The sequence below is a fragment of the Coptis chinensis genome, chromosome 3 (assembly GCF_015680905.1).
Source record: "Coptis chinensis isolate HL-2020 chromosome 3, ASM1568090v1, whole genome shotgun sequence".
Taxonomy (NCBI): Eukaryota; Viridiplantae; Streptophyta; class Magnoliopsida; order Ranunculales; family Ranunculaceae; genus Coptis; species Coptis chinensis.
In genome coordinates this window covers 28,692,651-28,706,710 of record NC_141458.1, presented here as the reverse complement: position 1 = coordinate 28,706,710, position 14,060 = coordinate 28,692,651, and the positions used below count along the sequence as shown (strand labels likewise).

General features: G+C 40.5%; 1 protein-coding gene across 5 annotated transcripts; it reads left to right on the top strand.

The window, feature by feature from the left end:
• The first annotated feature begins 6,481 nt into the window (after positions 1-6,481).
• Positions 6,482-9,989, top strand: LOC147509013 (putative LRR receptor-like serine/threonine-protein kinase At1g56140). Of its 5 annotated transcripts, none has more exons than XR_015218320.1 (8): positions 6,483-6,751; positions 7,242-7,421; positions 7,526-7,656; positions 7,922-8,135; positions 8,244-8,475; positions 8,599-8,749; positions 8,852-9,483; positions 9,797-9,989. XR_015218320.1 is itself a non-coding variant. In XM_086601332.1 (7 exons), the coding sequence occupies exons 1-7, from the start codon at positions 6,724-6,726 to the stop codon at positions 9,173-9,175; spliced, it is 1,260 nt and encodes a 419-aa protein (XP_086457458.1). In that variant the 5' UTR covers positions 6,483-6,723; the 3' UTR covers positions 9,176-9,521. The 5 variants fall into 5 exon arrangements, 2 of the variants coding, with proteins under 2 accessions (XP_086457459.1, XP_086457458.1); XR_015218322.1 differs by lacking the exon at positions 9,797-9,989 and having other exon boundaries at positions 8,852-9,275; positions 9,358-9,521; XR_015218321.1 differs by lacking the exon at positions 9,797-9,989 and having other exon boundaries at positions 8,852-9,275; positions 9,353-9,521.
• The last annotated feature ends 4,071 nt before the right edge of the window (positions 9,990-14,060 follow it).

The following is a 14,060-nucleotide window of genomic DNA, read 5'->3' as shown; positions in this document are numbered from 1 at the left end:
CCATTCCCTCTTCCGCGGATATCAGAACTTGTTGATGCCACATCCGGATTTCCACGCTTATCATTTATGGACGCTTCTTCAGGATACTATCAGATCCCGTTGTCTGGTGAAGATCAGGAATTAACATCATTCATAACTGATCAAGGTATTTTTTGCTATCAAGTGATGCCTTTCGGGTTGAAGAATGCTGGCGCCACTTACCAGCAAATGATCAATACTATATTTGGAGACATGCTAGGCAAGATTATGGAAGCATACATTGACGACATGGTTGTTAAATCCAAAATCAGTAGTGATCATCTGGTAGATTTACAAGAAGTATTCACAAGAGTGGAAAAGTTTAATATGCGGCTCAATCCTTCAAAATGCTCTTTTGGCTTGATCTCAGGGAAGTTCTTGGGTTACTTGATGACTCGCAGAGGCATTGAAGCAAACCCTGAACAAATCAGAGCAATCCTCGATATGCCATCACCAAACAAAAAGAAGGAGATACAACAACTCACGGGGCGCCTGGCAGCAATAAATCGTTTCATCTCCAAATATTCCGATAAATGTCGCCTTTCTTTCGGGCGTTAAAAGACTTCGGCAGATATGGAATGATGAGTGTGAAAATGCCTTTCGATCAATTAAAAATATCTGTTTTCACCTCCCATTCTGGCTAGTCCAAATTCTGGGGAACCCAGTAGGAATTTACTTGGTCGCCACGCATTACCCGCGGTAAGTGCCGTTTTATTTGTTGATGGTGAAGATGGGCGTCCAATTTTTTTCATTAGCAAAACTCTAACGGGGGCGGAAACTAGATATTCAAGAATTGAGAAAATTGCTCTCGCTTTGGTTCACTCTGCAAAACGCCTTAAGCCGTACTTTCAAGGACGATTGGTCAAGGTATACACTGAGTACCCTATTCGCAAAGTGCTCCATAACGCACAAGAGTCGAGTAGACTGGCTGAATGTGAAAGTTACTTGAGTGCATATAGCATTACTTTCAAACCGCGCACTTCGGAAAAAGGTCATGTTCTTGCATCTTTGATGTCGGATTTTCCAATCGATGATATGGTCCCTGAAAATAATCAAGACGAAAGCCCATCCGTTGATGAGGCAACAATTGGGGGCAAGCAGGTATCATCCACATCTATTACCCCGTCTTCAGACGTCTGGATAGTCTACACAGACGGTTCACATAACAAGTTTGGATCCGGGCTTGGGTGTGTTTTTATTAATCCTGATGATTCAGTAATTGAGCGGTCAGTTCGTTTCGGTTTCAAAGCATCTAACAATGTAGCAGAATATGAAGCAGTCCTTTATGCCATGCGTACCGCTTTAGAATTTAACGTTCGAAAGCTTCAGGTTTTTACAGACTCTCGATTAGTAGCAAGTCAATTTGAAGGCTCTTTTGAAGCACGGGATGATAAGATGGCAGCATATCTAGACTTAATCCATAGGCTTGCTCGTCAATTTGATGACATTTCAATCATTCAAAGACCTCGAAACGACATAAGACATGCAGACGCCTTAGCATATCTCTCTGCAGCAGTCACTATTGATGGACCAAGAAACGTCAGCATTGACTTCCAAAGAAGACCCAAGTATTGACTTGTCACTTGAAGCAAAATTTCAATCGACATATACATCAACGCGTGCTGTTTTTTCATTGCTTCTTCAGAGCCATCACCTTCAAGTATTCATGTTGTGAACACCAGAAAAAGAAAGTATGACAATGATGACGTTTTGTTGCCTAACAAATTAAACATTGACTCCCTGCCGATGGAGGAATGTGTCTGCGAAGGTGACACGAAATTGTTCAAGGTGACCCGAGAATGTCGACAAATCAACAGGAGGAGCCACACGCCTTTAATCTACCTATGTTAGAAGCACCAACCAAGACCGGCAAACCCCATTAATTACCTTTCTGAGCAACGGCATCATCCCTTCAAACCCCAAACTCGCTGAAACGGTCAAGCGAGATGCTTGGAAATTTGTAATAGTATCTTCGTCAAATGGTGTTCTACAATTGTACAGAAAAAGGACATCCCTTGTCTCCCATGCTCAGATGCCTCACCAAAACCGAAGGTCTACTTGTGTTGCAAGAAATTCATGCAGGCATTTGTGGCAATCACGCCGCTGGTCGAAATTTAGCTCATAAAGCAATGACACAGGGATATTGGTGGCCTCATATGCAGCTAGATGCCAAACATATTTCTCAGACATGCGTTCCTTGTCAGAAGCACTACAACATAGGCATCCTGCCTGCCACAGAATTACATCCAATTTTTTCTCCATGGCCATTTGCAAAGTGGGGTTTAGACATCATCGGCCCTTTCCCTAGAGCTCCAGGAAATGTGCGTTTCTTGCTGGTTGCTACAGATTACTTTACTAAATGGGCGGAAGTACAACCTTTAGTGCATATTCAAGCTTCCGATGTCAAACGCTTTTTGTGGAAAGATATAGTTTGTCGTTTTGGCATCCCTGCTGAGTTAATATCTGATAATGGCAAGCAGTTCGATGCAACCGAAATACACAATTTCTGTGCCAATCTCCATATCCAGCATAATTTTTCAGCTCCATATCATCCTCAAGCTAACGGACAAGCTGAAGCAACAAACAAGTCTATCCTAGCTATCCTTAAACGTCGTCTAGAACAAGCTAAGGGGAAATGGACAAGAGAACTACCAGCCGTGCTTTGGGCATACAGAACCACCCCAAAACGCTCAACCGGTTTGTCCCCATTTAACTTGGCTTATGGTGCAGACGCAGTCTTACCTACTGAAATATTTGCTGAAACGACTTCAAGACCGCTGCAATTAAAGCTGGTTGTAATGACGAAATGGTGGCTCACTCTAAAGCTAATTTAGATGAAATTCGCGAAGAAAGTATAGCTCGTCTACTCCACTACCAGGCTTCAATGAAAAGACAATTATGACAAGAAACTTTGCCTAAAAAAGTTTTCCGGAAGGAGATTGGGTGTTATCACGAAAAACCTAAAATCATCGACATGGGGAAGCTATGTGAAAATTGGGAAGGACCGTTTGTGGTTGATCATCCTGCCTCGAAAGGATCATATTTCCTTCGCACCATTTCGGGAACACCTTTCCCAAAACCATGGAATGCACTCCATCTTAGGCGTTTTTATCGTTAGGTTTTGTTTGGTACTTACCATATCAATAAATTAATTGTTTCGTTTTCTAGTTTTCATGGTTCATTGGAAAATTTCATCGTACATCTTTTCATGTTTGCTCAACATATCAATGATTAATAAAAGTTCATTTGTTAGCATTTATTTCAATTACCGCTTACACTTCGGGGTATATATTATTACTATTTTTTTTTTAATTTTATTATCAGAGTTTGCGTTTGCAATACCAAACTCTGTGCATTCAAAGTCATGGAGTTTGAGTTTGCGATACCAAACTCTGTGCATTCAAAGTCATGGAGTTTGCGTTTGCAATACCAAACTCTGTGCATTCAAAGTCATGGAGTTTGCGTTTGCGATACCAAACTCTGTGCATCCCAAGACATGGAGTTTGCGTTTGCAATACCAAACTCTGTGCATTCAAAGTCATGAAGTTTGTGTTCGCGATACCAAACTCTGTGCATTCAAAGTCATGAAGTTTGAGATTACAATACCAAACTTTACACATTCATATCATGGAATCGGTAATTGCAGTAACAGACTGTATACATTCAAGCCATGAAATTTGGTCTATAACCAAAAGATATACAACTAACGCCATAAACAGGTTAACATTTCAATGTTTATGCTTTAGTCAATTATAAAAGTTATATGAGCATTACGTATTTTATTTACTGATTTAAACAAATCAGTGATAAGATTCCATTTTCGGCATTACGTTCAATTGGATATACGCTAAATGACGTCTTAGACTTTTTCAATACATGATCAGTGGAATGTCCAAGTTAATTGGCTTATTCATATCAATCTCTCAAACAATATCATCAACAGAAGAGACGATTTTTTTATTTTTTTATTTTATTTTATTTTATTTTTATTTTTTATTTTTTTTCTTGTTTTTCCCCATTTTTTTCTTTGCCACATCCAATCAATTCCATATGGCAAAGAGGGGGCAATGTACGTACCTCCACATTCATACCCTGGCTAACGAACTCATTAGGGACTTAGTCTTTATATTAAGTCTAAGTGACCAATCCTTGGCTACCTGGACGGCTCACATGTCCACTTAGCCACTTGGACGGCTCACATGTCCACTTAGCCACCTAGACGGCTCATAGTTCTAGTTAGCCACCTGGACGGCTCACATGTCCACTTAGCCACTTGGACGGCTCACATGTCCACTTAGCCACCTAGACGGCTCACAGTTCTAGTTAGCCACTTGGGCGGCTCACATGTCCACTTAGCCACTTGGGCGGCTCACATGTCCACTTAGCCACCTAGGCGGCTCCACGGTTCTAGTTAGCCACCGGGGCGGCTCACATGTCCACTTAGCCACTTGGGCGGCTCACATGTCCACCACTTAGCCACCTAGACGGCTCCACGGTTCTAGTTAGCCACTTGGGCGGCTCACATGTCCACTTAGCCACTTGGGCGGCTCACATGTCCACTTAGCCACCTAGGCGGCTCACGCCTAGTTAGCCACTTGGGCGGCTCACATGTCCACTTAGCCACCTAGGCGGCTCCCACGGTTCTAGTTAGCCACTTGGGCGGCTCACATGTCCACTTAGCCACCGGACGGCTCACGCTTCTAGTTAGCCACTTGGGCGGCTCACGTGTGAAGTAGACATCGGGGCGGCCCCGTCCACCGAGCGGTCACATGTTCGATTAACTGGGTCCTATCTAGTAAGAGTCCTTGTGCTATCGGGACTCTTATTTTCTATTTCTATAAATAGGACTCTTCACTTAACAAAAAGAACTACGCTTTTAGAGACTTGATTCGGATACATATTCTGGATACGTAGGCAGCCATTAAAGGCACAATCTCCTTCTTTATACAACATCTCCCCTTGCAGATTCAATAGTGTGTCTGGGTGAATTCTTACCCAAACACCAGGTTTACCAGCATAGTTAAATTTAGGCTGAAAGTACTTAAAATGTGTATGAATATCGTTGAAGATGTGAAGAAATAAAGATTTTTTCATACGAAAGCGCCGTTTGAAATCCTATTTTGGAAAGACAGGACGATCGACGAAGTAGTTGGCCTTAAAGATTTCCAAAGTCAGAGCATAGTTTCTATGTATCACTTTTCGACCCTTCTTTGAACCACCATGTGGTGCTTTCGGAGCATGTACTTGTGCTTGTGCAAGTACAACAAAATGGTGCTTCATAAGGGGAATGACGTTAATAAATTCTTCATCAAGACTATCTACCGAGTCTTCCGCTGGAGAAGATGAAGAAGAAGACGACGATGAAGATGAAGATTGAAGGGGAAACATCTCATACACTTCATGATCCATTTTTTAGCAATGTGTGTGTGTTGTTTTTTAAGGATTAATGTGAAATGGTTAAGTTGTTTGATAAAAATGTTTGAGTTGAGTGTATGTAAAATGAAGAAGGAGATGAGTGTAGATATAGGAGGTAGAAATCCAACCGTTTTTTGCCCATTTTTTTTCCTGTTGGAGCACACACTATTGGCAATGGCGCGCAGTAGTAGTGGTCAAAGTCAAAAAAAAATTGGGCGACATTTGCAATGGCGCGCGACATTACTATTGTCGCTCGGCATCCGCATTTAAATTGCCAAATTTGCGAACAAGAATGCGAACAAACAGGTGATGCGACCATGAATGAGGCCACCTAGAGATGGAATTCCGAGATATTCCAAACTTTTTCTTCAAATTTGAAGAAGGCAGGTTATATTACCACCTAGAGATGCTCTAAGGTGTAGAGAAAAACAACTCTCTAACCCTATAATTCTAGCCTCCACTCTTTTCCGTTTTTCTTCTTACTGGTCTCTGCCCCCAATACAATCATGTTTAAACTCTCTTAACATCACCACTCACAATGGCAAATTGCTTTCTAAGTATATTATATATTTTTAACGAGTAATGCTATACGGAACTACTTTTTAGACCTAGTATTGCGACTTAAGTGGGTCAAATTAGTAGGTTTGTGTATCATTTTTGCTTGCCCAAATCGAATGATACACATACGGAAAAAAGGGATTTTATTTGGAAAATAAAATTCCAAGATTAGAATGGGAAATTTCGTTAATTTTGTGATTTGTCCTATTCAATTAAACAAATTGGCTAGAAAATCATTTCCCCAAGAAATAATTTGCATTTGCAAACATTAAAGATTATGTTGCAAATAATGATTACAAAATTTTTCTGAATAAACAAGGGTCGTGGTAACTGGTAACTCAGCCTAATGACCCACGAAATGATTAGAACCATAAACATGGAGATAATCGCCGTCTATACAGAAGACATACATTATTTTGAACTTTTTCCTCTCGTCTATATCCATAACAGAATTATTCATAGTCTGAAGACAAATATCTAAAGTCCTTTAACCTTAGTTTTTTCCTATGTCTTACAAGTATTGTTCACATCCTCCATTGTGCGAGAGAACACAAGAAGTTACACAAAACAACTAGAAGCAATACTTGTAATCTTCATTTATCAATGCAGCTACTCCCAGTACTACTCTGCATGTTGCCCGGTCTAGCAGTAACAGAGATAACTGTCAAGAATCTAGTGTTCTAAATTTTCAGTTATCTGGCCAATCAATCTAGTAGTATTGATTGTAGCAGAATGGGTCGCGTAGGCCTAAACTCGGAATGTAAGTTTCCAATCTTCAAGTATACTATATTATTGATCATCTTGAGTCCTAACACTTGATCGAAATTGGATGCATATCATATGAACATTACATTTCTGCGTTTGATAAATGGATATTGCTTAGGTATGTGGTTCGGTGATGGTACTCTATTTGGTGCAACTAGTACTCTTCCACCATGGAAGATTAGAAGTTATCCTCGCTACCTTGTATGCGTAGTGAGAGTTTAACAAACTATTGACTAATTTGAAGTATTGAGACAGGGAGGTTTGATTTACATCGCCATATATATGCCGGATTTGACACTTGAACTCTTTTAGGTAGAAAGCCTGATAGACTTCAAATCTTTATATTAGAGATTCATGTCAAGCATTTTCATATTTGAATATAGCTTAGGCTGCTTTCTTAGAATAAATGCTAGAGAAAATAAAATAAAAGCTTCTTCTATACTAGTAATCTTGTTTTATGATATTTCTTCTTGTGATGGATGTAGCTCCATCGGCTTCTGAAGTTTACGCACAGGGACCGCCACCTCTACACCGAGCACCAGGCTTCTATGTCCTCCTTGCACTTGTTATACTACTTTTGATGTGCTTAATTCTATTAATATTGTACCGCAAAAACATCAAAATTTTTGAGCTGATAAAGTTTCTAAAGATGAAAAGAGGGCCAGGTAATTAAGGTTCAAACTTAGCCAACACAATTATGAAAAGTTGGGAACATAATAGTATTATACTGCTGAAGAGTCTTAAATTTGAATATGGCTGAATTTTGCAGCAACTCCAGATTACTTCAGTGGAAATCTCCGAACAATCAGTTATTTCGATTTCCGGACACTTAAAAAGGCGACGAAGAATTTCTGCCCTGGGAACCTGCTGGGAAGAGGTGGATTTGGGCCTGTCTATCAGGTACTAAAGCAGAATTTAAAAAAAGAAAAGAAAAAAAGAAACAGAAAATCCGTGATTATCGATGTCTAATCTTAGATAGTTGAATCAGCAGCATAAATTCCGTTTTGTTATTCAAATTCAGTGTTAACTGAATCTCTGATTATTGATAATGGCTGACTGCAAAGTTCAGAAAGGTATAGGTAGATAATGTAGGAACAACTTTAATTGTAATTTTTTCGAAGTTGCATTAACATTTTCTCAAGGGTAGATATATATGTTGTCACAGGGAAAGTTAACTGATGGGAGGATGGTTGCAGTGAAGAAATTGTCACTTGATAAATCCCAACAAGGAGAAACAGAATTTCTTGCAGAAGTCAGGATGATTACTAGTATTCAACACAAAAATCTGGTTCGCCTTCTTGGATGTTGCTCGGACGGACAACAAAGGTTACTAGTTTATGAATACATGAAGAACAAAAGTTTGGACTTGATAGTATATGGTTAGTTTTACCTCTCAATATATCTATGAAAGTTCTTAGCATATGTATATGTTGCATTCCTCTTCACTAAATGCTTTGGATGTATCTCAAAGAGTTGCTATGAAACAGGAAAGACTGACCACTTCCTAAACTGGAAAAGCCGATTCCAAATCATTCTTGGTGTTGCTCGAGGATTACAGTATCTACATGAAGATTCACACTTAAGGATTGTTCATAGAGATATTAAGGCAAGCAACATCCTCCTTGATGAAAAATACCAACCGAAGATTGGAGACTTCGGTTTGGCCAGGTTCTTTCCTGAGGATGAAGCATATCTCAGCACCACATTTGCAGGAACTTTGTAAGTATTGTAAGGAAGAGGAAAACTTAATAGCGTTCTGTCTCAAATACTACTTAAATCTGCTTTTATGAGCATGCCATTGCCATGTGTGTGGTTTAATTCTTCCACTTCTTATCCTTCTAGAGGTTATACGGCACCTGAATACGCCATCAGAGGAGAATTATCTGAGAAAGCTGACATCTACAGCTTTGGGGTTCTAGTACTCGAGATCATTGGGTGCCGGAGAAACACTGATCTATCTTTAACATCTGAAATGCAATATCTTCCTGAATATGTACGCTTGTTTACCAAATCTGTAGTTCTTTGTGTACTGAAAGTTTCTTTGAATTTCTAGTTCTTTTGTTCTCAAATTGTGTTTCTCTTTACGCATTTACAGGCGTGGAAGCTTTATGAAAGGTCAAGAATACTTGATCTCGTGGATCCAAAACTAAGAGAAGACGGGTTTGTGGAGAAGGATGTTCTACAAGCAATTAATGTGGCCTTCTTGTGCCTTCAAGCTTACCCAAGCATGAGACCTCCGATGTCTGAGATAGTTGCTATGTTGACATGCAAAGTAGAACTGGTTTCAACTCCTACGAGACCAGCATTCTTGGACCGAATGCGTCGGAAGGATGAAAGTCTTTCGTGGGAGGCTATATCAGAAGTTTTCCCTTCACCTATATTAAGTGACAGTCCGACCTTTGCACGCTCGACCTCGTAATTGACAGTTGCATGTTTAGACTTCTGAGCTTTAACAACAAAAACGTACACTCAAGTAGTATGAAAAGCCGAAGCAATGCTTCAGGAATGCATACATATAGGTAAACGAGCATTCTTTTAATATACAGTTTTGAATTCAAGATCAAAAGGAAATTTTCATAAGTGCAAAAATTTCCAGGATAGGTTTCAAGTTCAGCTTGCAAAGAAATAAGGTTATGTCAAAGGTTAGATATGATTGAGAAGTAGCTCTGTTAAGAAGTAGCTTACTAGCTGTGGAATCTTTTCATCTGGATGATTTGTAAAGTTTTGGTAAGAAATTAATAAGATTGTTGCACATTGTGATTACATATCCTTCATTTTTATTGTAAAAAATATTATTTGTTTATTTATGTTTTCCCTTTAGTGATAACAGGGGATGAACTCGTCTTTTTCTTTTCCCTGTTATGAAGCTAATTATTTCTAAACCGGACACAATTTCACAAAGTCATGCACAGCATTTGCGTTATGGCTAGACAGATTTTGGGTTGGGGCATGCAAAGTGGAACAATATGAATAGACATTAACTTATATCGTCTTCCCAAGCCAGGAGCAGTCCCTAATGTTTGCTTGCGAACTCCTACAGGCGATACACTGATTTGCAGCCCTTCATAGCCATGTAGTGTTGAAGTATGTAGTGTCGGTCTCACACATTCTATAAGTGTGAGACCGTACCTTATTTAGCATGTTGCTATTTAGGTTATTCCATCTCTAGTATAAATATATGCATTGTAGGTTAGGGTAAATATACTCTAAACCCTACCTTCTTCTTGTGCCTCCATCCTTTCTTCTTCTTCTTCTTCTTCTACACACTCAATCCCTTTAACGTAACAAGCTAACCACCATATGTATCTCCTAGCATAAATAACATGGTATCGGAGCCGACTCTGTTTAGAGAATGCTAGGAGAGAGATCCTCAGTTCCAAGGTTCCAGTTTTAGTATTAGTTGGTGTCTTAGTATTGTTTCGCTTCCGCAATCTCTCGGTATTGATAAAGAGGAGACGCGTCGTCTCACAGTTTTCTTTGCGCCAGATTCGTTTTCATCAAGTGAGTTTTTCTTCTCTTTACAATGACCGATGTTGTTCCAAAATCCGATGAATTCGTAATATCGTCTGTTTTCTCTCGTTGGTATGACCTCTCAAAAATTGGAGAGTGTTGCCAATTACCTTCAATGGGCGAGGCGCATTCGCTTTATCTTCCTGGAAAAGGTAAGGAAAATCATTTGACAGATCCCCCAGATGATAAAGGAAAGACAACCTGGACAAAAGATGACGCCTTGGTTAAGAATTTCCTGTGGAATACTATGGAGAAAGATGTTTGTAATCTGTGCGGTTTTTTAAAACCTCGAAGGAGATTTGGGAGTATCTACAAGAATCATACTCTCAATCTCAGAATACTTCTCGTATCTTTCAGTTGTATGAGAACATCTTTGATCTCACTCAAGGAGATATGTCTATCTCTGAATATTACAATTCTCTTCGTAGCAAGTGGGAAGAACTGAATATATATCACCCACTTACTACAGACATAAATCAGTTGAAGAAACAAATGGAGGAATTTCGGGTCTCCAAATTCCTATCTGGGCTACGTCCCGAGTTTGCTAATGTGAAAGCCCAAGTTCAAGCTGAATCTAAGCTCCCTACTGCCCGAGGGCTTACTCGTTTGTCTCAGATATTCGCACCTCCTCCAAGGCACAATGACAAAGGCGGCTTTATTGATCCCTCAAAGCAGTAATAACAACCCCTCTTCGGGTCGTGGTAATGGCAAAGGAGGTAGTAGAGAGGGGGTCGAGTCGGGGGGTGGTCGTACCAAAGGGAGGCCGTGGGTCGGTGGTATTGGCAGTTTTGAGCCTTGTGAGCATTGTGGGCGCACAAATCATAGTGCTGATTTTTGTTGGGATATAACAGGACACCCACCTTTGCACAAAGCCAACAATGCCACAGTAGTTGATCAGAAAGTGACTGATTTTCAACGAGTTCAAGAAGACTTTGCAGCCCTGATGAAGCGGATACAAGCTATTCCCAGTTCATCAAGTTTGTCCGACTACCCCACTGCGACCCTAGCCGATTCAGGTAAAACATGTCTTCATACAAGTGGTAACAACTCTTGGGTTATTGACTCAGGAGCTTCTGATCATATGACAGGTAATCCCCAGTTGTTTTCTAGTCTTACGTATACTCACACACCATCATATGTCACATTAGCAAATGGGGCTAAGGCTAGTATTCTTGGTCGGGGTACTATTCAGTTAACTCGTAATATATCACTTGTCTCAGTCTTGCTTATTCGAAATTTCCCCTTTAATCTATTGTCTGTTCATCGTCTCACCCAATCTCTTCACTGTAATGTCATGTTTTCTTCCACTCATGTTGTGTTTCAGGATCTACAGACAAAGACACTAGTTGGTGGGGGTATGAGCATGGGGCATCTATTACTTTCAAGATGATTATGGGCACTCTCACCGTATGTGCTCTTACGCCTCTCGTCTCCCCGTTTCAAATTGGCATAGATGTCTTGGTCATCTTCCTTTGGCTAGTTTGTGAGTTTAGTTCCCAAAGATTTCTTCTAGTATTCAGTCTTTAGGTTGTGAGATTTGTGAGTTAGCTAAACATCGCCGTGCTACTTACAAAAATAGGTTAAATAAGTGTTCTAGTGCTCCTTTTCGGTTAGTCCATTCGGATGTCCGGGTCCTTGTAGAACCACCGGCCTTTTGGAGCCAAGTATTTTATTACATTTATAGATGATTTTTCTCGTGTTTTGTTGGGTCTATATTATGGAAAATCGTTCTCAAGTATTCTCTTTTTCAAAAATTCTATCTTTGAGATTACTAATCAAGATTCTCGCACACATTCATGTTTTTCGAACCGATAATGCCAAAGACTATACCTCTACAATATTCCGAGTTTTTAGATGACCATGGAATTACACATCAAACCTCCCATGTGTGGATACACCTCAACAAAATGGGGTTCTTTGAGAGAAAGAACGGACCCATTCTTGAAGTTAAGCCTCACCGCTTAATGTTTCAAACAAATCTCCCAAAGTTTTATTGGCGTAGGCAGTCCTTACGCCACATACTTGATTAATCGTATGCCCTCTTGATTATTAGGGGAGGCAAAACACCATACTCGTTCTTTTTCCCCGGTCAATCTTCTTTCCATCTTCCCCTCGGATTTTTGGTTGTGGTTCCGCTTTATTCATAATCTTAAGCCAGTCGATAAGTTAGACTCGTGCTATTAAGTGTGTTTTCCTTGGGTATTCACGCATACCTGAGAAAGGGTACAAGTGTTATAGTCCTCATCTGCGCAAATCATTTGTCTGTGCTGATGTTACCATTTTTGAAGATGTCCCGTTTTACTCTTCAGAGGGGAAGATGTCCTCTGAACCATTTGAGGATTGTGTTATGCCATCTGGTGGTGCTGGATATGATCTTGGTGAAAATGAGGGAGTGAGTGAAGAAGGAGCGCTACCTGCGCCCACTGATAGCCTTCCAGGAGCGCGGGCGCGCCCAGTACCTTCAGTTGCCATTCCAGAGTTTGAGGCCGAAAGTTCAACTGCTTTGCTGCCCTCACCTCTTCCCAATCGTGGTTCATGGATCCTATTGCCATTCCATCTGACCTTGATGTTCCGATTGCACTCCGAAAACTTGAACGTCCACCTGCCAGTATGCGTCTTCCTAGTAAGTATGCTCAGTATTCTATTTCTAAGTATGTTTCCACTGATCATTTACCACCATCTGTCAAGTCTTTTGCTACGCCCTTGTTGTGCGTCTCATCCCGCCTAACTACTGGGGATGCTTTATCTTATCCCGGGCCGGAAGCAAGCAATGGACGAGGAGTTGAGTGCCTTGTATTCTAATGACACTTGGGTTCTTACAGATCTTCCTTCTGGGAAGAAAGCAGTTGCTTGTAAGTGGGTTTTCACTATTAAGCATAATCCGGATGGTACTATTTCTCGTTTAAAGGCTCGTCTGGTTGCAAAAGGCTTTACCCAGACATATGGTATTGATTACTCCGAGACGTTTTCTCCGGTTGCAAAGCTCGCCTCTGTGCGTATTTGATTTCTCTTGCCGTTCATCATCACTGGCCTCTGTTTTAGTTGGATGTTAAGAATGCCTTTTTACATGGCGATCTTCTGGAGGAAATCTATATGGTTCAACCTCCTGGTTTTGTTGCTCAAGGGGGGAAAGTCTGTCGATTAAAGAAGTCTCTTTATGGGCTCAAGCAGTCTCCTAGAGCTTGGTTTGCGAAGTTTAGTCAGGTTTTGATGGCTAATGGAATGACTAGGTGTGAATATGATCATTCCGTGTTTTACCGAAAGACCCAGCAAGGGATTATTGTCTTAGTTGTGTATGTTGATGATATCATTGTCACAGGGTCTGACAAACAGGGTATTGATCAACTTAAAGTCAATCTCTCAAGACAGTTCCAGACCAAAGATCTAGGAGAACTGAAGTATTTCTTAGGCATTGAAGTTACCGTGTTCCTTGGTGAAATTCATCTCTCCGCGAGAAAAGTATGTATTAGACACCTTTCGATGAAACGGGTAATTTAGGAGCTCGCCCGATAGAGACTCCTATGGATTCGAACGACAAACTCCAAATGATGTTGGAGAGATGTATGCCGATATTGAGGGATACCGTAGATTGGTGGGAAAGTGATCTATGCTACTATTACTGCGCCCGATATCTCCTTTGCGGTCGGTGTAGTATCTCAAGATATGCATGCACCACGGATTCCTCACTACCGTGCGCTTATTCAGATTCGAGGGTATTTGAAAGGTTCTCCGGTTGTGGGTTGGTCTATCGTTCTAATGGAAATTTTGATGTTGTTGGATATTCGATCTTTGAT

Bases quoted from the DNA above. Each gene is read 5' to 3' on its own strand.
- LOC147509013 (XM_086601332.1), top strand. From the start codon at position 6,724: ATGGGTCGCGTAGGCCTAAACTCGGAAT. The intron at 8,476-8,598 runs GTAAGTATTGTA...TTATCCTTCTAG, and splicing joins ACCACATTTGCAGGAACTTT to AGGTTATACGGCACCTGAAT. The intron at 8,750-8,851 runs GTACGCTTGTTT...ACGCATTTACAG, and splicing joins TGCAATATCTTCCTGAATAT to GCGTGGAAGCTTTATGAAAG.